At 35.9% G+C, this 25,117-nt stretch overlaps 1 protein-coding gene across 5 annotated transcripts in view; it reads right to left on the reverse strand.

The window, feature by feature from the left end:
* The window catches only part of LOC105466139 (WD repeat domain 49), a 189,786-nt gene extending 166,807 nt beyond the window's left edge, over window positions 1-22,979 (reverse strand). For all 5 annotated transcript variants that reach the window (XR_011619876.1, XM_071091202.1, XM_071091203.1 and 2 more), the window contains exons 1-2: window positions 22,819-22,979; window positions 22,257-22,494 (exon numbers count right to left, since the gene is read on the reverse strand). Coding sequence is in view for 4 of the 5 variants with exons in the window: in XM_071091202.1 (XP_070947303.1) it covers window positions 22,257-22,421 (165 nt within the window). In the remaining variant the exon portion in view is untranslated. The remainder of the gene's footprint in view (window positions 1-22,256; window positions 22,495-22,818) is intronic.
* Window positions 22,980-25,117: the final 2,138 nt, after the last annotated feature.

A 25,117-nucleotide genomic window follows, 5' to 3' on the forward strand; every position in this document is an offset into this window, starting at 1 on the left:
AGTAACTGACAGGACTAGAAGTTGACATTCTCAGTCACAAAAAGTCAATCATGAAAGTCCTTATATCGGGAAGAGTAAGGCAGGAGAAGATATGATGATGGAAGCATGGAGTGATGTGAGGCTGTGAGCCAAAGAATTCAGGTTACCTCTATTTAAGCTAGCAAAGGCAAGGAAAGGTTTCTCCCCTAGAGTCTGCAGAAGAAAGGCAATCCTGACAACTTGATTTTATCCCTGTAAAATCCCTTTGAGGTTTCTGAACTCCAGAACTGTATATTAATATATTTGTGTGTTTTAAGTCATGGTTTTTGGTAATTAGTTACAGCAGCAACAGGAAATTAATACAGACATATCTCCTTTTGTTGCACTTCGCTTTATTGTACTTTGCTGATACTGTGATTTTTACAAATTGAAGGTTTGCGGCAACCTTGCAAGTCTATCAGTGCCATTTTTTTTCAATAGCATGCCTACTTCATATCCCTGTGTCACATTTTGGTAATTATTATAATATTTAAAATTTTATTAGTAGTAGTATTATATCTGTTATGGTGATCTGTGATCCGTAGTCTTTGATGTTACTACTGTAACTGTTTTGCGGCAGCATGAACCATGCCCATACAAGACAGCAAACTTAATTCGTAAGTGTTGTGTATGTTCTGATTGCTACACCAACCAGTCATTCCGCTTTCCCTTTCCCTTTCCTTGGGCCTTCCTATTTTTTCAGACACAAAAATACTGAAATTAAGCCAATTAATAACCCTATAAGAGCCTCGAAATGTTTAAGTAAAGTCAGAGTTTTACATCTCTCACTTTAAATCAAAAGCTAAAAATGATCAGGCTTAATGGGAATGCATGCCAAAAGATGAGCGAGGTTGAAAACTAGGCCTCTTGCACGAAACAGCCAAGTTGTGAATGTAAAGGAAAAGTTCTTGAAGGAAAAGTGCTATTCCTTTGAACACGAGAATGATAAAAAAGTTAAACAGCCTTATTGCTGCTTTGAAGAAAGTTTTAGTGGTCTGGATAGAAGATCAAACCAGGCACAACATTCCTTTAAGCCAAAACCTAATACAGAGCAAGGCCCTAACTTTCCTTAATTCTATGAAGGCAGAGAGAGGTAAGGAAGTTGCAGATGAAAAGGTGAAAGCTAGCAGAGGTTGATTCATGAGGTTTGAAGGAAAGAAGTCATCTCCACAACATAAAAGTCAACATGAAGCAGAAACTGCTGATGTGGAAGCTGCAGCAAGTTATTCAGAATCTCTAGCTAAGGTAACTGATGAAGGTGGCTACACTAAACAATACATTTTCAATGTAAATGAAACAGCCTTATTTGGAAGAAGATGCCATTTAGGACTTTTCATAGCTAGAGCCATGCTTGGCTTCAAAGCTTCAAATGACAGAATGACTCTCTTGTTAGGGGTTGATGTAACTGGTGAGTTTAAGCTGAAACCAATGCTCATTTTTATTCCCAAAAATCTCTAAGGCCTTAAGATTTATGCTAAATCTGACTGGGCACAGTGACTCATGCCTATAATCCCAGAATTTTGGGAGACTGAAGGGGAGGATTGCTTGAGCCCAGGAGTTTGAGAAAAGACTGAGCAACATAGTGAGACTCCATCTCTACAAAAAATAAAAAAATGAGTTGGGCATGGTGACATGAGCCTATAGTCTTAGTTACTTGGGAGACTGAGGTAGGGGTATCACTCAAGCCTGGGAAGTAGAGGCTGCAGTGAGCCATGATTGCGCCACTGCACTCCAGCCTGGCCAACAGAGAAAGACCCTGTTTCTGTGCTCTATAAGTGAAACAACAAAGCCTGCATTATAGCACACTGTTTACAGCATGGTTTATTGAATATACATGGTTTACTGAATATACAGCACGGTTCACTGAAGCCCACTGCTAAGACATACTGCTTTGAAAAAATATTCCTTTTAAAAAGGTACTGCTCCACCATGTCCCTGGTGGCTCGAGAGCTCCAACAGAGATATACAAGGGGTTTAATATTGTTTTCATGCCTGCTAACACAATGTACATTCTGCAGCCCATAGATTAAGAAATAACTTCAACTTTCATTTCTGACGTTTCAGAATGGTCTGAAACTCTCTGCTTCTATGACTATTATCATCATAGCAGCAGATCTAATTTTTGTCTTAAAAAGAAACAACCATACACACTTTTTCAGTTGCTCTTCTTCAAAGGCACAAATATAAAACTGTCCTAAGTGAGCCTGGTGAAAGTAAAGTTTACCTGTTCCCAGAACCATGGCTCTTTCACATATACAAGAGCGACATTTCATCCATGTGAGTAATCCCAGCTTCTGTCTTGTCTTTAGCCACTCATAGTGCTGCTCTGTGAGCCAAATATCCCCATCCTGGACTTACTGGCGGAAAGTAATTCCACAGAAAGAAAGCAAAGATAACCTTTCAATCTAAAAAGGAACTTGCATAGAGCATCATTTAGTTGTTACAAACTCTTAGTTTGCATTAGATTCAATACTGAGTGACGAAATAATTTACCATTGAGCTGTCTTTAGAGATATACATACACATGCATATACAGACATACATCTTCAAATTAGTGCTAATTTAGTTTATGTCTGGGCTTTATGCCTGGATTTGACACATAACATTTGTATGCCCTTAAGCCAGTCATGACCTCTCTCCGGGTTTGCATGAAGTACCAAAAAGATAATCTGTATGAAGGCCATCTTCTTTACATTAGACAACTCTATTCAAGCATCAGTTATTGCTGATGCATCTGCAACAGGATGAATTCACAAGTATACACTTAATATAGATAGGGAAATATTAGGACTTCAGGAAATTTTACTTCATTATAAAACATAGAGCATAAAATAATTCTCATTTCCTTCAATGAAAAGTTTAATTACTATGGCTTTAATAAAATCTTTATTATTCCAATAAACAATGTGCTCCCATTCAAATGTAGGCTTTCAAATAAAAACTACTTAATAGTGTTTTAAAGATATGTCCTTTGATTTTTATTAATCTATATTATCTATATGGTCTTTTTGAGGTAATAATTAGTGCTCATGCCTCTGTTAGAACTCCTCTTCTAACAAAGGTGAAAAGTATATGAGCCATTAGAAAACATAATCTCATTCAGCTCTTCCTAGTACAATGTTTGTACATTTATTTTGCTATATCTATTTAACTACTAAGAAAATAACCAGTTATTAAATTGTCTACACTTGTTGTGGCAAGAGCCAGAAAGCTAATATACTCAGAATGTCCAGCTGATTATATCACTAGACACAACTTTAGACCTTTTGAAAATGTTCCTGTCTTCCTGAATTCTTTTCAAAGAATATTCTGAAAATCATTTCCTTTTGCCTAAAAAGCATGTTTTGCAGTTACAGTCAGTTCTAGTGAGGTGCCTGTCTATTTAGAAAAAGCATAAACTCTAAAATTTCCTTCAGTTCTGAGTTTTATAAGATTTGGATTTAACCATAATTTATATGAAAAGTGAGCTCTAACCATAAGTGCAAAACTTTAAAAAAAAAAACCTTGACACTCGACAGGCATTTTTGCCATTAAGAAGAGATCATGTGCCATTGGCAACTTGAGTGTGCCAACATACTTTTACAAATGTTTATTTTTTGCACAAAAGAATCCACATGTATTATAGAAAATGAAGATAATTTAAAAATTAAAATCATTTATAATGCCATCAGCCTTTCAGATTTATTTCTAGGCAGAAACAGAAATGACCACTTATTATTTACAAAATAGCATCATGATATACATACATATCTTTCTATGTTGCTTTTTCCACTTATACCATAAAGCTATGCCTCTTACAATATACATTGGTCTTTATTACTATTTTTAATGACTGCACAATATTTTATAGCGAAGACATACAATTATTTATAATCCCATTATTAAAAATTTCAATCATTCCCAATGCTTTACAATTTTATATAAACAACCCAGCAACATATATATATTCCTACATATACATCATTGCTAAGCTGTCCAATTATTTCCTAAGGGAAATTCTCTAGAAGCATAATTACTGAACCAAAGAATTTACATGTCCTGAAAGTTTTTAAAATATATTTTGCCAAATCCTCTTCTAAAAGGTTGAATACATTTACATTCCCATCAACAAAGTAGGAGGTTGCCTGTACTCAAGACCCTCATAAAGGTGTGGTATTATTCTTCTTAAGACTTATCGATTGGTTGCTAAAGTATAGTTCTATTAAATAAACCTAAATATTACTTACTTTCTGGAGGAAAAATATATTTCTAAAGCGGACATTTTATCTTTCAAAATCTGCCAACCCTTAGAAATGTTGTTTATATTTTTGCCCCCTTTTTCCAATAGCATATTTCATAATGAAATGAGAAAAGAAATACTTTCTTTTCTCCTACTCTGCAAATAAGAACTTGGCCAAGACAAAAGTCCCAGTTCAACACTATTGAGAAAGCACAATCCAACTTGGTCTGGGTATTTTCTCTTCTGTCAACGGTTGTCAGTGGGTTAGCATTTCACTGACCCAAGGTTTACTGCCCTTAAGTCATTGGTGAGTATGTGTTTCCAGAAACTGAAAATAAATGTCAAATGATAAGTTGTAAGCCACTGGGAGAAATACATCCATCCATCCTTCCACCTACTGATCTATTCATTAATAAATGTATATTAAAGATTTATACCATATAAAGCAGCACAGCATAGGTATATTTATTTGTTCAGTCAACAAATGTTTATTAAGTGTCGGTTCCATGCCAAACATTATTGTAAGTACTCACCACTAAATTTTTTAAAATTTTTTTATTTCCATAGGTTTTTGGAAAAGAGGTGGTATTTGGTTACATGAGTAAGTTTTTTAGTGGTGATCTGTGAGATTTTGGTGCACCCATCACCCGAGCAAAATACACTGAACCCAATTTATAGTCTTTTATTCCTCAACCCCTTCCCACTCTTTTTCCCTGAGTCCCCCAAGTCCATTGTATCATTCTTATGCCTTTGCATCCTCATAGCTTAGCTTCCACTTGTGAGTGAGAAATACGATGTTTGGTTTTCTATTCCTGAGTTACTTCACTTAGAATAATAGTCTCCAGTTAAATTCAGGTTGCTGCAAATATCATTAATTCATTCCTTTTTATGGTTCAGTAGTATTCTATTGTGTGTATGTGTGTATATATATATATGTATATCACACACACACATATATATATGTATATCATAGTTTCTTTATCCACTTGTTGATTGCATATATATATGTATATCACAGTTTCTTTATCCATTTGTTGATTGCATATATATATGTATATCACAGTTTCTTTATCCATTTGTTGATTGCATATATATATATTATATCACAGTTTCTTTATCCACTTGTTGATTGATGGGCGTTTGGGTGGCTTCCACGTTTTCACAATTTCAAATTGTGCTGCTGTAAACATGCTTGGGCAATATCTTTTTGGTAAAACAACTTCTTTTCCTCTGGGTAGATACCCAGTAGTGAGATTGCTGGATCAAATGCTAGTTCTACTTTTAGTTCTTTAAAGAATCTCCACACTGTTTTTCATAGTGGTTGTACTAGTTTGCATTCCTATCAGCAATGTAGAAGTGTCCCCTCTTCACTACATCCATGCCAACATGTATTAGTTTTTGATTTTTTATTATGGTCATACTTGCAGGAGTAAGGTGATATCACATTGTGGTTTTGATTTGCATTTTCCTGATCATTAGTAACGCTGAGCACTTTTTCATATGTTTGTTGGCCATTTGTATATCTTCTTTTGAGAATTGTCTATTCATGTCCTTAGCCCACTTTTTGATGGGATTGTTTCTTTTTTTCTTGCTAATTTGTTTGAGTTCATTGTAGATTCTGGACATTAACCCTTTGTCAGGTGTATAGAGTGTGAAGATTTTCTCCCACCCTGTGAGTTGTCTGTTTACTCTGCTGACTGTTCCTTTTGTTGTGCAAAAGTTCTTTAGTTTAATTATGTCCCAACTATTTATCTTTGTTTTTATTGCATTTGCTTTTGGGTTCTTGGTCATGAAATTCTTGCCTAAACCAATATCTAGAATGGTTTTTCCAATGTTATGTTCTAGAATTTTTATAGTTTCAGGTATTAGATCCATCTTGAGTTGATTTTTGTATAAGATGAGACATGAGAATCCAGTTTCATTCTCCTACATGTGACTTGCCAATTACCCTAGCACCATTTGTTGAATAGGGTGTTCTTTCCCCACTTTATGTTTTTGTTTGCTTAGTTGAAAATCAGTTGGCTGTAAGTATTTGGCTTTATTTCTGGGTTCTCTATTCTGTTCTGTTGGTCTATGTGCCTATTTTTATACCAGTACCATGCTGTTTTGGTGACTATGGCCATAAAGTATAGTTTGAAATCAGGTAACATGATGCCTCCAGGTTTGTTCTTTTTGCTCAGTCTTACTTTGGCCATGTGGGCTCTTTTTTGGTTCCATATTAATTTTAGGATTGTTTTTCCTAGTTTTGTGAAGAATGATTGTGGCATTTTGATAGGAATTGCTTCGAATTTGCAGATTGCTTTTGGTAGTATGGTCATTTTCACAATGTTACTTCTATCCATCCATGAGCATGGGATGTGTTTCTATTTGTTTGTGTCATCTATGATTTATTTCACCAGAGTTTTGTAATTTTCCTTGTAGAAGTCTTTCACCTCACCTCCTTGGTTAGGTATATTCCTAAGTATTTTATTTTTTCTTTTGCAGCTATTGTAAAAGGAGTTAAGCTCGTGATTTGATTCTCAGCTTGGTTGCTGTTGATATATAGGAGAGCTACTGATGCGTGTACATTAATTTTGTATCTGGAAACTTTGCTGAATTATTTTATCAGTACCAGGAGCTTTTTGGAGTAGTCTTTAGTGTTTTCTGGGTACAGAGTCATATCATCAGCAAACAGCAACAGTTTGACTTACTCTTTACCAATTACTTTGAACAAGACGACAAGATCAATGCTCTTTGAATACACACACTTCAGTGTAGAGACTAGGTGTGCTGGTTACTAATAACACATGTTTTTAGGTTATCAAAAGTAATAAGATTACAAGCATCACATTAACTATTGCTTTTCCTAATTTTAAATGGCATGTAGCCTTTAAGCATGCTGAAACATTCCATTAAAATGTATTTTGTATGGACTAGATACCTTTCCATAATTTTGAAGTTGTCTGATTTTATTTCAGATGATTAGAATGCTGCAATGCTTTTTTTATCTACACGAAAAATTGCTCATAATAGGATCTCAAAATTTTATTTTCTTCATAAGCTGCTAGTTTTATCAACACTTCACCAAAATTAATATTTCTTTTGTCAGACATTCGGCTTGATTTTTCTTTAATGTTCCATGACAGCTGAATGAGTATATGCTATCAATATGCAGCCTTTTCCCCTATAACTATAATTACATTTAAAATTAACATGCTGGTTTCTCATGCTTCATTCTGTTGTACTTGCCTCAATTTCCCTTGGTTACAAAGCATATTGGTTATGAATATGTATTAGGGTTTGCTGTCAAATTCTGTGAACGTCTCCTGGAGCAGAAGATTAGATATGTTATTGCAAAACAGATGCATCAGTTTATATCATCCCCTGCAATTTTTACCTACTGATGAACATTTATGAGAAAATGAACAACAGAACAGGGGAACTTAGTCTGCTAGTCAAGGTCCATAGCACTCTTTTTTTCTTGCTTCACTAGATTTTAGTAGAATTTAATTTTCATTTTTACTATACTATCAATTATTCAAGAGCCCATCAGTTTGAATAAAGTTAAAGTTTCGTAACTAACAAAGACACAAACCTTGACTGAATTTAAGGTTTGGAACCAAACTCTCACAAGTCAATAATTCAACATTTCGATTTCCTATCTAGCTGGTGAATTAGAAGTGAATCAAAGCTGAAGGAGGAAAAACTCAATAAATCTTTCTCTTTTAAATGAAGATGATCATCACCCCTGAGAAATATAATTGTTCTTAATAATTTTCTCTAAGTCTGTGAAATTCTTCAATATCTGCTATGGATCTAAAGTGTAGTTTATCACTATCATCTTTTGCGCCTAGGGTAGAAACTTGGGGGAATAAGAGTGACCAGTGAAATGGTGCAGCCAACAGAGAGCTGAGCTACATTGATTTTCATTTGGAAATCTCACTGTAGCAATACAAAGATATATTTTTTTAAATTGCTATTCCTTTGTTGGAGACCATGATTATGGCAAAGAAGTTTATGCATCCATAGGATCATAGATTCATGCCATGTTGGAGCTAGAAGAAAGTTTAGAGAATCTACACCAAACCCTTCCTTTAAAGGGAAGAAACCGATGTTCAGGCTTATTAAGAAAAGATTTCTCTGAGGTCACATAGTTCACTATTGGCAGAAACAGACCTAGAACCAAGAATTTCCAATTCTTAACCACTTTTACCACACTTCAAATACACTGGCTTCAACAAAATCTGATTTTCTTTAGGATAACACAGTCATGAACAAACCAGAAAAATATGAGGTTGGAATGTATACTCCCAAATAATCTCATACTATTTTGATAAAAGCTATCTATTTAGAAGCCTAAAGCTTTATAATGATATACTTACATTTCACATATAAACTTTGAATCGATAAGCTAAGCATAAAAAGTCAGAAAGATTCTAATCCACGTTCTGAGGGGAATCTTTTCACCAAACTATCAGCTCTTTCTTACTGTCACATCCTTCTCAAACCAAAGATCACACTTCAACCAATCTCTGGTAATTATCTTCGTTCTTTGGTTCTGCCATCCTTTCACCCCAGATATCTGGCAAAACACAGCACTGGAAAAGTATCCTCTCTGTGCCTATACCCAGGCTGCTGAACACTAATGGATAGGGCAGAATGATGTCACCACAACAAAATAATGATCTCCAACCTCAAATGTCCCTCTATAATACTAGGAATGCTTCCACGTTTTCTTGCTGAACTCTCACTCTTATTCTCTACTTCTTTTAAACTCCTACTTTATCATTTCCCTTCTCTTCCTAATAAAGAAATTTGACTCCTAACCCACAAGGAAAAGGAGCGAAAGATAGAGAATGAAAAGGGGGAGAAAGAAATGGAGGAATCAATTAGGTCGAAATATCCTCAATGTTTTTACACCCAAATATATAATGACCTGTATCTGCAGCCATCTCCTTCTCCCCTGTGACAGCAAAACTTCTGTGTTCTGGATACATCCTTCTCCCACCACCTAGAGAATCTCTTCTATTGTTATTCTCTCTTGATCTCTATTGACTCCTTTTCATCAGCATTTAAACATGATCAAGTCATTCGATTAACCATCTTCCCTTGACATTGCCATCTGCTTTTTGCTAGTGTCTCATCCTTCTTTCACCCAACTTGAAATAATCATGTTCTCACATTGTCTCAATTTCTTCACCTCCAGCTTACTCAACCTATTGCAATCTAGCAGCTCCACTGAAGCTGCTCTTAACAAGAAGACCAAAAATCCTGTGGCTAAACATTTCAATACATTTATTTTTCTGGTTCTCATCTGATAAAAGTAAAAATGTACCAAGTTAATGTTTAGTGCCAAAATATCTTTGTTTGGGAAAATAACTTGAGGTCCCCATTTAGTTGGAAAATGAAACCTGAGTTAAGTGCAAGACCCCAATCAAGAAAGAACAGGGATCAAGCTGCTGTAAAAAAAGAGGAAACTAATTTAGTGTTTGTTTTTCTTGATTTTTTTATTCGATTAGACAGAGGGAGAGAGAAGGAAACGGTGGCTGAAATGGGAGGTGGAAAGGATGGGAGACTCCAAGATGGCAGAGGGTTGCATAGTAATAAAGTGCCATTGAGAAAACCCCACAGGCAATATGGCTAAAATTATTTTAATAATGGGAGTATCTGTGTGTTTCTGACATATTTCCCACTCCAACCCACACACCTACTTCCCAAAAACCTTCAGTTGCATCTACTTGACTTGTAAATGCTTTCTGAATGGAAAGTCTTGAATAACTACATAAGGAACTGAGTCTCAGGCATGTGTTAATCTGATAGAGAAGAGAGATCGCAGCTGCAACGGAGGGCAGGCAGAGGTGATTTTACATTTGCAGAAATTTGGAAAGGGCTTTGGATTTCCAATATTATGGCATAAGGGTTCGAGCCAATGATTCCATCTCTCTAAGTTTGGAAGACTCTCACCCATGAGTTATGTGTTTTTAATATGTATCTCTGCAGAATTTGCCTCTGTTGACTCTTCCCTACTTCTAAGAACATTTGCTTTCCTTGGTTTACATTACACTGTGTTTCTCAGCAACACTTCTGATCACTCCTTCTCAGTATCTCTTGTAAGTACCACTTTTTCTGTGGTACTTACAGAAAGATAAAACAAAGATAAGACAGGATGAGGTATTAGCTTTTGGCCCTATGACCTGTTCCCTTCTCCCATCATATACCCTAGCTGATTTATATGACCCAATTTCTTAGGCTTCAAACATGGTCTAATTGCTGAGAATGCCCAAAGAAATATCTTTATCTAGACCTCTCTTCTGAGCACTAAATCTTTATATCCTATTTCCCTTCTGGATATATTAACTTGGAAGTCCTGTATAGATAATTCAAATCAACATGTCTAAATAACAATTCATTTTCCCTCAGAAATAATCTGTTTTTCCTCTTTTCTTTAGATTTAAATATTTTCAGAATTAAACACTGGGGGAAAACACAGCCTACAGGTCCATGAATTTGACAGAGGTTGAATGAACCAAACTACATTTAACAAAACAGTATAATACAGCTGTTAAACAAATGAAAATACTCTCTATCAACTTATACGGAGATACATTGTTAATCAAATACAATTAAAATGCCACAGAGAATAAATGTATGCTATGTTTTATGTGAGAGAGAAGGTAAAAAAAAATGCACATAGAGAAACATGTATTTAAAACAACAGAACCACAGAAAAAATTTTCAGAAGTTAATGAAAATTATTATCAATGCAGAATGAGAGGATGGGAAGAAAAGGATAGGGAAGATAATAACATTTTTCTAAATATGCATTTTTATACTGTTTTGTCTTGAGAACCATAAAAATGTTTCATATAGTCAACAAAATAAAATCAAAACAAAGAATTTTTAAATTCTAAAATTTACTATGTATATATACTTACCTAACCATGTAACAAGCTTATACAACCACACAATAAGATAAATTAATTTTAGTATCATCTATAAGCCCAGTTCTCTAACCCATGTGCCCTTAATGCAATATAATGCAAAAAAAAAAAACCCTGCAAATAAGTCTTGAATTTTACTTTCATCTTTAGAGTAGTATTGATGTAATAGTTCCAATACTATTTCATGTACATTATAGAATAAAGCATATGAATAAACATTTTAATGCTGCTAGAACAAAGGTTCAAAATGTGAGAGCATGGAAATACAAATGATACAAGTATGGAGTGACAGAGGGAGGGGAAGAACCCTGTGGTGTTTGAATTGAATTGGAAGTATTAGTATACGTTCATTAGTTTTAAAAATATGTATACATCAATAAATATAAAGATTGATTTAGATAGGTATACATATATCCTAGCTATGTCAACTGAAAGGACCTGGAAGCAATGACACCCCTAATAGCAATGAACACACTACTACCCAGATCCTGTGACTCTAAATACCATTCTCCAATAAATGGAACTGGGGATCCTTTGAGAAATAGCTGGTTCCAGGTCTTGGGCAGTAACATCATCTTGTGCCGGAAAGCAAAGCAGTAATAAGAGATTGATGAAAATATGTTAAAAGGAAATAAGAGATGGTTTGAAGGGGTCTCACACTAGCCAAATTTGGGGCATTTTGAGTATCATAAAATAATGACCATAATAGAAAACAGCACATTGAATAGAATAAACGAATCCATAAATCTGTGGTCAGACTCAAGGCAGAGAGAGAGAATGAGAGCGTGAAAGAGAAGAGGGACAGAAGACTTTCTCTTACAGAAAGAAAAATGACACACTGAAAATGAGGAAGAATCAATAGCATTTAAAAATCACCATTTTTCAACCTTCGGTACAGTCATTGTTTTCAGCAAAGATAATCAATCAGTAGTGAAACCAATGGATGAAATATTGTTGAAGAATACTCACAATATACTATAAAAGTATCAGCCTACAAGTTCCTTTACAATGGATAACTCTGGTGGATCCACTTTAATCAAGGGATCCAACTTATAACATCACCAGTAATGGGAAAAAGTGACATAATGGGACTCTCCATGCCATACAAGAAGTGGACATAACTACGCAATATTCTCTCCAAAAATGATGAAGGTGAATCTAACAGTAAAGAATCAATAAGAAAATCCAGATTATGGGATGTTCTAAACAACTGGCATGAATTCTTCAAAAATGTTTATGTCATGAAAGACAAGAAAAAATGGGGGACTCCTCAAGATTAAAGGAAACTACAGAGATGTGTCAACTAAAGCAAATGTATAATTCTGGATTGGATCTGTGATTTTAAAAAGAACTATATAAAAGACATTACTGGGACAAGAAGGGACATTTTAATATCAACTTTTGCATTATGTAATGTATAAAGTTGAATTTCCTGAGTATAAAAATGGCATTATGGTTATCCAGAAGAATGCCTTTTTTCCTAGGGAAGTTTACTTAAAATACAGCCCTCCATAAAGGAAGGCCTGGGTCTAAGCAGCTTTTAACTGCCACAGGGTAGACATTCAATAAATATCTGTTGTAAGAATGAGTAAATGATAAATATATTGTAAACATTCTTTTCTATATTGAGAAAGAGATATTCATCTGTTTTACTGATAATAGCAAGTTTGGGGAGGGTGTCATAATAGTGAATGATGGCCAAGATTATAGAATAATAATGTATAAAATAACTTTGGGAAATTATAAACAAGTTAAAATAGAATTAAATTGTTCACTAGAGAAAAGAAACAAAAACTGGCTACCAGACCATGTTGGACAATGTTCTGGCTCTGCAAATCACCCAATAGAAAAGGAGAAATCCCACCCCTACCACCTTTGTTTGTTTGTTTTGGATTTCTGTTCATCATCCGTAAAATAAAGACAGCATAGTGGTGGTTCTCTATGTTCTCTCTCTTAATGCTAAAATTCAATGGAAGGAAGTTAATGCTCTGAGTAGAAGGACATAGTATCTATAAAAGGCACTACTTTTAAATTCAGTACTCTTAATTTCAGCATTGCTAGACATACATTTAGAAATAGTACCACGGAGTCTTTAGGTTATGAAGATATACCAGCATTTTAAGAATGTTTATGTTTGCATTGAATTATGGTATGGATAAGGTGCCCACAAACCCATTTGCTATAACTTACCCCACTACAATCACAGTTCTCTTTTTCTATAACCTCTACACCACACAAATGTGTACTTTTTTATTTTAGAACATGATTATGCACTATTAAGTGATTTTCTTGTTTTCACTCAACATCAAATCTTGGCAATCTTATGTAAGTCTCCCTTATTCTTTTTAATAGCTGAGTAATAGGAGTATACCATAATTTATCTATTCATCCAATTGATGAATATTTGGATTGTAAATACTCTAGTTTATAAGTGATATTACAATCATACTTTTGCATGTATTTTCTTCTGTACTTCAGAATGTATTTGGGGTAGCTGGGAGGATTAGAATTGCTGATTAAAAAGTATACATGTGGTACATTTTATATTTGATATGTAATGGCAAATTGCCTTCCAGAAAAGTTTTGTCAATTTACAATCTTAGTAAGAGTGCCTATTCCCCTGGTTCTTTGCCATCAGTGAATGTTATTGATCTTTTTAATATTTGCCAATCTGATGATTGTAAAAAGAATGTCTTCTTTCTTGATTAGAGTATCAAATCAAATTCTTAATGGGTTTGGGTGCCTTTTCACATGATTAGCTGCTATTTGTATAGCACTGTTTCTTGAATATATAAAATATGATAATGTATGTAAATATATTCTACATAAAACAAAGCTACATGTGATATGTATATGTGTATATATTTGTAAAAATGCATTTAAAATATATCAGAAATTATTAAAAGTAGTTACCCAGGGGAGTATAATGACAGAGGGTGGGCCATGCTAAGGGGGAAATTTCATGTTTAACTTGGATTTTTTACCATGAGAATAATGTGTTACTTATATTTATTTTATTTTATTTTATTTATGTATTTAATTTAATTTTTTTATTTTTATTTTTAGTTTTGAGATTGAGTCTCGCTCAGTCACCCATGCTGGAGTGCAATGGCGCAATCTCTGCTCACTGCAACCTTCGCTTTCCAGGTTCAAGCGATTCTCCCGCCTCAGCCTCCCAAGTAATTGGGATTACAGACACCTGCCATCATACCTGGCTAGCTTTCATATTTTTGTAGAGATGAAGTTTTACCATGCTGGCCAAGGTGGTCTTGGCCTCTTAAAGTTCTGCGATTACAGACATGAGCCACCATGCCCAGCTTTATTTATTTTAATAATACAAGGATTGCTAAATAGGAATCATAAAAATAAATGAAATTTTATATGGCTAACTATACCCTCCTTTTTTGTTTGTTTACTTCTTCTCCTTCTACTTCTGGAAAATAACTCAGCTGCTTTATTTCTTGTATCTATCAACTCCAGCTATTTCTCCACAGCCTTGAAGAATTTTGTCAAGTCCAGTCTTAAACAGTCTGTTCTCTTCTCCAGATATCTCATCTCATGGTCTCTCTCCTCCAGAATCTATGTTGCAATTTTCTCACACTCAATTGTCTCTCATAGCCTTCCTGGGACTTCTATTTGACTTTAAACAAATAATGGCATTGCACTAATCAGAGCATCTAAGATGAAAGCAACCAAAGGAACATATAGGAAGTTATAAGACGAGAAAGCAGGGTCAAGGTAGGGTGCTAATCTCGCCTTTATGGTAAGAGAAGGCTTTCCTAAGGCAGTGGTATTTACAAGCATGTGAGTAGGAGTTAGCCAGGAAATTGTTGGGGATGGGAGAGAAATATTCCAGACTGAGGCACCAGCATCTGGTAAGCCCTAAAACAAAAGTAAGTAAAATACGATCAGCATGACTGAAACGCTTTGGGTAATGGTCCAGGTCAGATAATTTTGTGGTGGACTTGTTGGAACCATAAGTCCAGACTAAACACCTGTGTGTGTGTGTTGGGAGTTGAGAGGAGGGGAGTTGCACCAGAAGGAAGAAGGAAAATATTCCCCTGAAAGGAATAGATCTTCCCATTCTTTACAGTCCTACGAAGGGAATATGGAAAAACAGGTCTTAGACTAGAGTGAAGAAAATATTTTCTGCTATCTCTGGGACAAAGAATCAGTTTGGTCTCTGGGTTCTAAGACATGGGCAGTCTGATGTGTTTACAGGGGGCTTGAGGTGCTGAGAGCAGCTCCTGGTCACAAATATATGTCCAGAAGTGAGGAAGCAGAACAAGTTAGTACGAAGTCATGAGAAAGGGTTGGAAGTAGCATTGTCCAGTGGAACTTTCTGCAATGATGAAAATGTTCTATATTCTTTGCAGTCCAGTATAGTAGCCACTAGCCACATGTGGCTACTGAGTACCTGAAATGGCTGGTGCTTGTGAGGAACTGAACTTTATTTTATGAAATTCTTATTTTATTTAAATAACCAAGTGTAGCACATATTGAAGAGTACACATCTGTAGCAAAACTAGTGTGATAATTTGGCCTTGGGTGTATTGAGAAGATTAGAGAAAGGTGTATGCATGCACACATGGAAAGTGAAGCAGTAGAGGAAAATAATGTCTTTGGTAATGCCTCGACAGAGATGTCGGTGCCTAGAGAACCAGGATTTCATGATAGTCACATCCATAGAATGTTGGTGAGACATGATGAAGGGAAAAAGACCCCAAGGGACTTTTTCCTGCACAAGTATGAGGCAGAGCCTTGGGAAAAGGTCAGAAATCACTAAAGGACAGTTTAGAGGCTTCCTATTTCTAGCAGTAGAGCTGGGGGTGTCTTGTGTCATCATTAATATGTTATACTTGGCAAAATATGATAAAAAAACGATGCCAAAATGCCACAAATAATGGTTCTTTCATTCTTTTATTCATTTTCCTTGTTTAACTCTCGGGAAAATTTCAAAAGTAGCAGTGTCCTTAGTTCACAGGTCTGGCTAAGCTGATGTATTACACATGAACAGCAATAGACATCTTTGCTTTCTTTCTCCCTCCCTCCTGTGTAATAAGTTTTTCTTGGTTGTCCTTACTTCTTCAGTTTTGGCCAAAACTCAAGGTTAAAACACTTGTTTACTAAAAGCACTCTTCATCACACACTGATCCAGATTAATTTTTATAAGTGCCTGTTATAAAAGTACACAGAGAGGGTTGAAAAGGCAGGAAACTGTTAGAACTTGTCACAAAATTCAGCACAAAGGCAGCAGGATTCAGAAAGGCAAATTTTTTGTTTCTAGTGAGATACAACTTCACTTCCTTGGGTTTTGGTGATGACGCCATTTGCTATCATTTTTCGTGAATTTTAAGAAATCAGATAAAACCACCACAGAATTCCTCTGCCATTTTTAACTGTGCCAACTGCAGTGGTATTGGATTTGTCTTCATGCTATCACCTTAATATTTTCTGCTGCCATTAAAAATAGGTATTTTGATTACACTAAAAGCGATAGGTGAGAAATGCTATGACCTGCTGTCTTTGTTGAACAGACGATGAATTGACTGAGGCAGCAAAATGCACTATTTACTATATACAGGTGAGACTAAGCGTCACCTGTTTACCTTCTCACAAGTCTCCATTCAGATGCCTTTAGAAAGAAAAAAAGTATTTTTTAAAAAAGGAATTGGTTATTATTTTCTTTTCATTCTTCCACCCTTTCTCTACATTGATTTCATTGTAGCTGTTGTTGACTATTTGCTGATTATACATTAGCTCCAAGTTAGCAAAGCACAGGGCCTGTGCACTATTAATTTAACATGCATTTTGTTTAGGAAATCTTTATCCTATTGGATTCATGCTCTTTAGAGCAACGTGCCAAAGGAAGGTTACCTTGTGGCCAGTGGAAGTCATGCCATATATGGACTCCAAAGTTGACAATCTGCCTCTGAGTTCTGGCTCTGCCCATGGGGGAATTCAGTTGAATATTTTTAGTCCTTCATCTCCTTATTTGTAAATGGGAAGTAAAAATGTATGCCATGCCTATATTTCAGCCTGGTAAAGGAACAAATAACATGATGCCAACATAAGTGCTTTATAAAATCTTACTATACTTGAAAGGTATTAAATTTTTATTCATCATTTTTACCTACACTGATTTTCAGAAAGAATTTTAGTTCAGTTACAACAGAAGATACATAGGCAATAGGACTGACTATTAAAGATAAAAGAACAAGAATCATATAATAAAAATAGCAGATAATTGTCCCAGAAAACCTAAGTTAAGCATGGTTGTAACAGTTGAACACTAAATTTAGCTTTGAACTTCCTGGCAGCTAAGACAGAACACAAAATACAGTTAGACACAAAAGTCTCCATAATTTACAAACTGAAGCATGCTGGTTCATTAGGAGAGAAGAAAGTTTTCCTTCCACAAAATTCTAAGAGGATCACGGGTGAGATCATTATCTGAGCGCACAGCTGTCCCTATTTGCCATACAACTTGAAGTAACTTGAAGTTACATGTAGACATATAACTGAGTGCTAGCCAATGGGATATGAGCTGGACTGCAAAAATTTCCCAGTGCTCCCCACTGCTACCAGCTGATGCATGGCTTGTGTAGAAGGCAGAAGGTGGGAACAACCTGAGACCTGAATCCCTGCTTGCAATTACTTGCCCATTAGAAATAGCTGCTTTTTACTTTATGTGAACAGGAAATAATACCTCTGTCATGTTGCAGATGTTATATATTTTACACAGTTTGCATACACTATAAAAAAGATTTTCTAATTCTCAACATTGTTGGATAGTATAATATCCAGCTTTACACCTTAACAGTTTTATCTAAGAAAAAATTTTAAATGAACTTTATGAACCATCTCATTTTATCAGAGACAAGAACATCTAAAGGTTCTGGGGAAAGGGAATGAAACAAAAATGGGTAATTTTATTTATGTGTTTGGGATGGTGGTGCCTGGGTGGAAAGGAAAGAAGCAAGAGATGAGGATAGTTTTGGAGTATGAGACATGTCTAGGAAGACCTGTTCATTTGGGTACCTTAGTAGTGAAGGTACAATGGACAACGTGAAGGCCTACAGAAGGATGAGTACTCCATAAATTTGGAGGAAGCTTGACAGTTCAGAAAGAAGAACAAGTAAAAGAAGATAAGAAAGGGCCCGATCTGACTTTCTATATTCCTATAGAGCCTAACTTTCCTGGCAGGACATCAACATTCTCAGCTTTGTCTTGAAGCAAACAAGCACACTTCATAGACCCTGCTGTAGAATGCTTTCTAAAATTCCCAAGATACTGTTCAGGTGTTTTGGGAATTTTATAAAGATAATCAAGGATAAGAATATCAAAATTCTTTAAATGTAATTGTATTACCCATTAAGCACAATTCTAGAACTTGCAGAATTGACTACTGAACTTCTCTGGTCTTTTGAGATTCAGTTTGAATAAGTGCATTGTGTTTAGATCTCATTCACCTCCAAAACACATTTATTTTAAGAATTCTCACCAAATAGTCTCTGGGGCATTCTTTCTAGGATTTTTACTATGCCTTTCTTACACTAAACTATTTGGCCCTTCCTACTTTAAGGATAAATACCTCACATTTTACGTGTGGCTCAGGAGGTTTCACTTCTAGCTATAGTTAAAGCTAAAGATTTAGCAGGACTTGGCCAAATGATAGCACGGAGCTGACAGGGTAGGGCCAGCCCCCAGCTCTCAGCTTACAATCAGGCCAGAACAGATATGCCGGGAGAAGATATAGACACAGTTGCTGATAAAGGCAGTTCAGGACCTAACCCGGAGAGCCCAGGAGCACAGGGCAAACAGGAGCAATTAATCTAGGATCAAGGCCTAATGTTAAACCATTGTTGATATACAGAGATCAACAATGGAAAATGTAAAAAAAAGAAATACTCAGATACCTACATAGCCAGACTCTCTTTACTCTCAGTAAATATTAGGACCCATGGCTTTCCCAAAATTCCATTTTCCTTAGACCAAAATTTCTACTTCTCCCCACTCCTACAAAATCAGCAAACCACAACTACTCTTCCTCAAATAATAGTTGGCTTTTGTAGTTTCAAAGAAAATGTAAGATACGGTTGACATCAAAATCACATGAGCATCCAGAGACCATGTCATTTCTCTAAGTATTGTAAATGCTACGGGAAAGTTTGAGTAACAACCATTTTACGATTCCATGAATAATGCAAGTTTCTCTCCCTTCAGGCTGATATATGCCTTTTTTGACACCATCACTTAAAGGAAAATGAAATCCACAAGTTACTTTTCTGTCTTTCTACCTGAGTAACTTATTTGTTCCAAAGAAAAGAATCAAGACATCAATTAGACTTTTTGCCTGCTAAGAAAATATGAAATGAGAGATAGAACAATTGTGGTTTTTACTCTTCTATGTGAATTTATGTCTTTGCAACTCTTACTACTTCTTTCCACCACTAATAGGAATGAAGACACATAGCAGCAAGTGTCACTTGAAGTTTAATTTCCTTTAAGAAATGTATGAATTAGAATCAGGGTACTGTCAGAGGTCATATGGTTTAACTTCTACTTACTAAATAAGTAATATCTAATGTTAATTGAGCACTTAATCTCTGTGGCATGCACTTTTTAAAGTGCTTTCCATATAGTACCTCTTTTAATCCTCATGAAAACGCTGTTATCCTCATGTTAGAAATAAAAGAAACTGAGGCCCAGAGAGATTAAGTATTTGCACAGAGTCACATTGTAAGTGTCAAAGCTGGGATTTAAGCTCAGGAAATCTGACTCCCGGATCTGAAACACTGCATGATTCTGATCCATTTATACCATTGCACAATGAACATGAGCACTACTTGCTTTATTCCTAAATGTTACTACTACAATTCATATGGTACGTGATATTTTATTTGGAAAGATATGTAAAACATTTACTGCGTAATTCAAAGGCCCAACTTCCTGTTTTTTCACTTAAGAATTGCCACTGCTATTTAAGGAGATGGACTTCACCTAATATCTAACAACTCTTCAACCCCAAACAAGCAGTCTGTGTAAGAAAAAAAAAAAATGAAGATAAAGGGAATCTGGTGCCAGAATCTTGACATTTCTGAGAGCATGTCCTTAGTAATTGGACCACAAATAACTGCCTTTAGAGTTTGAAGTTGCAGGAATGCTGTTGAGGGCATTTTATCCTTTTACAAAAATCTATACCTGTGGCCTCTGGGCCTAAAACTCATGACAGATGGACTGAATACCATTAAAATTGTCTAGTGCATCATTCTTCTTTAGGTGTCCATGCTGTGTTTGGAAACCATGTTGGCTCAAAGGTCTAACTTTTAGTACTGGCTGCACATTTGCCATGGGATTATTCCATTCACTGGCTGTTGAGTCTGCTAAAATGGATGAACTTCAGTTTGTTTGTTTGTTTGTTTGTTTGTTTGTTTGTTTTGAAGGTACACCTGCAAAGCTCAACTTCTGTTTTTAAAAAAACTATCTATGTTCATACAAGCTCTAAATTACCTTCTCTTCTCTCCTTGGGTCCATTAGTTCCTGCTTTTCCAACTGGTAATGAAAAACTAAGTGGTCTGGCCTTTGAAATGTTTAACATAAAATAAAATTAAATTAAAACTTGAGGTTGAATTTTCCAGTTTCACTTGGGTTCACTCAAGACTAATCTTTAGTTTAGAAAGAACACCCACCTCTAACCTTCTGTAGCGGTTTCACTAACACATCAACTTTATAATGTAGACTCTCCTAATAGGCCCTAACATTCAAATTCTTTATGTTCTTAGCACCAGAACAAAACTGCCACATTTCTGTTCACTACAGAGTCAAAGCTGTCATAATCTGCTGTTACATTTTACTGAATGTCTTCAAGCTGTCAAAATGTTTGCTATGTCTATCAAAATATGCCAAATTTACTTGGGGCACTGGGCATGAGCAGCAGCAGTGAAATCTTTCAGATAAATGAGGTTGGGTGAATAGCAAATATATGAAGGTTAAAATGAGAAAAGTGTAGGACAGAGCATGTCTTGCTACTAAATATGGTAAGTTCTATTATAAAGAAATAATTGACACTATTGGGACATTAATTTATCAATACAGGTGGAACCCAACTTGTTATATTCTTTCGTGGATATCTAAAGATAAAAATGTGTGCCTATTACAGGCCAATATGTTGTGAGCTTTTATTATGTTTTATTAATTCCCAGGTGGTATTCCAAAATATTTTCTATTTCAAATTAATATGGATACTCCTAGCACCCACAGACAATCTTAAGAAGCCCCTAGATCATATTTTAGCAAACATAATATAGTAGAAACGTTGGAGGCTCATGACTACCTAAATTCTACATCATGGAAGAGCACTTCTTTCTATCCGTATTTGAAACTAAAAATCACTTTGATGTATGCTGTTCATTATGCATAGCTGCAGAATTCAAAATTAATTGACTAACAGAGAAAGAAGAAAATTATTCATGTTAGTTAAATTCCTACAGTTTATTTTTTATGTAGAGTTAAAATGAAAAATTCTAATTTTGTTTTTATTGGCATTGTTCCAGGATTTACAAAATGAGTGGGAGACTCATCCCTCATAAGGGATCTTGAGACAACAAAGCGCCGAAATCAGCTTAGAAAAGGAGCTGTGCCACTTAGGGTGAGTGAGACAGGAGGAAATTTTTGCAAACTGTGTATGCATATTTGCATTTGTTGAGTTCTATGTCCGTATTAAACGCAAGAACAATTATTCCTGGAGGTCACCTTAGAGATCTGGCTTTCCTCACTTACAACCGTAATTTTTTGTTTCCCCAAAATATGTTGAACTCTGAGAAAAAATTTTTTTCCAAGAGTAGATAGTTCTTTCTTGATAGTAATGAAATTCAGTGAAGCAATTTCAAACTAAAGAATATTATTTGGCCCAAAGAACTGGGGGGCAAAGTTACCAAGCATGTTGTGTTAAATCTAGGTCTAACCAATTATGTTTAATTCTCTGCTATAACCATTAAGTATATTTTTTTAATGCTGAAAGAAAAATATCTCTGTGTTTCATTCTAGGCTCCTTCATGAACAACTCAAACTATCTAGTCAATAAGCTTCACACTTACCTCAAAGGCCTTCTGTATTTTTACAAAGTCACACACGCTGAGTTGGTTTTCAAGCAGGCCTGTGCCATAGTCTTCAAATGCAGTTACATCTTCTGTTCTCTCAGGGCTCTTTGGCCCAGGCTGTGACCCTGTGTTTAACTCAAGTGCAGCTTTCTGGCAACTCATAATGGCTTCACGTTTTCTCAGCTGCCTTCAACTATTTCTAGATGGTTGGATCTTTTTTCCCTTCAACAGGTGCCTTTGAAAAGAAACTCAACTTAGCAATAAAATTCCAAAATGAAAGTACAAACCTTTCAAGGCGTACGATTAGGAGGCAAGCAGAGCTGGGAAATGAAAGCCCTCAACCCCCTCACTTACTTGATTCCAGAGTTTATTTTCAAAATTTAGTTGAATGGTTTTAAAATGGCATTTTTTACCCCTTCGTTATACTCTGTTTAACCTGGCTTGATTAAAAATGTGTAAAGCTTTCCCCACATTTATAGTAACTGACACAGAAAACAACTTCCAATCTTCATTTTAAATGCATTAGAAAATCACCTTCCCAAAACTCTCTTTGGCTAACCTTGCTTCCATTAACATGTTGTAGTTGTCAACTCCACTTTCTTGTCTGGCAGAGTTAGATGACAAAGCTGCGAAGTTTCCCTACCAATGAAGTACTTGACTCTGAAGGCCACATTCCCAGCAATGTGGAGTTGTTTGTTTCATCTGTTCTGATCCCTTTGTATGTTTCCTGGCAACCAACACAAAGCCAACTAAAACTTTCCGTTTCACTGCCCCCTCTCCAGCTAATGACTGAACTGAAAGTTTGAATATATAATGTAAATGTTGAAATTTTTTAAATAAAAGGATAGTTCATTTCACTCATTTTTTATTAATTTTTTGTATTTAATTGATTTGTATTATTTAAGGACTTTTAACATTATATAGGACATATTTTATGAAACAATATGATTAGTCAAAGAAAAAAGCATGACATCCTGGAATTTTATGTTTTATACACAGCAAATGTTTTATTCTTATATAATAGGAATCTGTTTCTTATATTCTTTTTGTTTTAGTTTCTATGTACATAAAATAGAGATAGTTCAAAAAAGCTCCCAACTTGTTGAAAATGTTATAAAAAACACAGCATAACATAATATGATAAATCTAATGATAAAATTGCTTGCAGTGTCATTACTGGTTCAGCTAATAATAATGAAAAGGAGGAGAAAAAGAAGAAAAATTAACATTTTTTGAGTATTCACCATGTGCCAGGCACTAAAACTTTACGTTCATTGTCTTGTTTAAGCTTCACAACAATCCTACAAGGCAGATATGATCATTATCCCCATTTTACTGATAAAGAAGTAAAAAGCCGGGCACACGGGCTCACGCCTGTAATCCCTGCACTTTGGGAGGCTGAGGCGGGTGGATGGCTTCAGTTCAGGAGTTTGAGACCAGCCTGGGCAACATGATGAGACACTGTGTCTTAGTAAAAATACAAAAATAATCAGCCGAGCATGGTGGTGCACACCTGTGATCCCAGCTACTCAGGAGGCTGAGGTAGGAGGATTCCTTGAACCTGGGGGGCAGAGGTTGCAGTAAGCCAAGATTGTGCCACTGCACTCCAGGCTGGGCAACAGAATAAGACCCCGTCTCAAAAAAGGAAAAAAAAAAAAGAAAAAGAAAAAAAAGCAAAGAAAATGCCAAAGCTCATACAATTAGTAACACATGGAAGAGAACAGAATGGCTCCCAAACTTCAAAGACTGCATGTATTAGTCTGTTCTCTCACTGCTAATGAAGACATACCTGAGACTGGCTAATTTTTAAAGGAAAGAAGTTTAATTGACTCATAGTTTCACTTGGCTGGGGAGGCCTCAAAATCATGACAGAAAGCAAATGAGGGCAAAGTCACGTCTTACATGGCAGAAGGCAAGACAGCATGTGCAGGGTAACTCCCATTTATGAAACCATCAGATTCCATGAGACTTATTTTCTACCAGGAGAACAGTATGGGGAAACTGCCCCATGAGTCAATTATCTCCACCTGGCCACGCCCTTGACACATGGGGATTATTACAATTTAAGGTGAGATTTGGGTGGGGACACTGACAAACCGTATCACTGTACTTTAGATGGATGTGCCTGTCACACTTTATTTTTATTTCTGTAAACTAAAAAGTTGGCATTACATCTTCTCTAGGGTCTCTTCCAGCTCTAACATTCTCTGAGCTGGTATTCACTAGAGGCATCATACAGAACAGAAGAAGAGCATCCTGTGGGAGTTCCTGTACCCATTATGGAAAAGTTCATTTATGCTTTCATTCATGCTTTCATTTATTCATCCATCTATCTATCATTATTCTTTCAAAAAACCATTTATTAATAGCCTAATAGGGAGGGCATGGTGGCTCACGCCTGTAATCCCATACTTAGGGAGGCTGAGACGGGCAGATCACTTGAGGTCAGTAGTTCAAGACCAGCCTGGCCAACATGGAGGAACCCCATCTCTACTAAAAATATAAAAATTAGCTGGATGTGGTCGGGTGCCTGTAATCCCAACTACTGGGGAGGCTGATGCAGGAGAATCGCTTGAACTTGGGAGGTGGAGGTTGCAGTGAGCCGAGATCTCACCACTGCACTCCAGCCTGGGTGACAGAGATAGACACTGTCTCTCTCTCTCTCTCTCTCTCTCTCTCTCTATCTCTCTCTCTCTCTCTCCCTCCCTCCATATATATATATGTGTGTGTGTGTGTGTGTGTGTGTGTGTGTGTATACACCTAATATATGTCAAGTTCTGAATTGTGACCTGTTGCCTGCCGTGAGGGCTTTACAGTCTAGTCAGAGCAATTATCCGTCTAGCTCATCTTTAAGGCCA

The sequence above is a fragment of the Macaca nemestrina genome, chromosome 2, assembly GCF_043159975.1.
Source record: "Macaca nemestrina isolate mMacNem1 chromosome 2, mMacNem.hap1, whole genome shotgun sequence".
NCBI classification, from domain to species: Eukaryota; Metazoa; Chordata; class Mammalia; order Primates; family Cercopithecidae; genus Macaca; species Macaca nemestrina.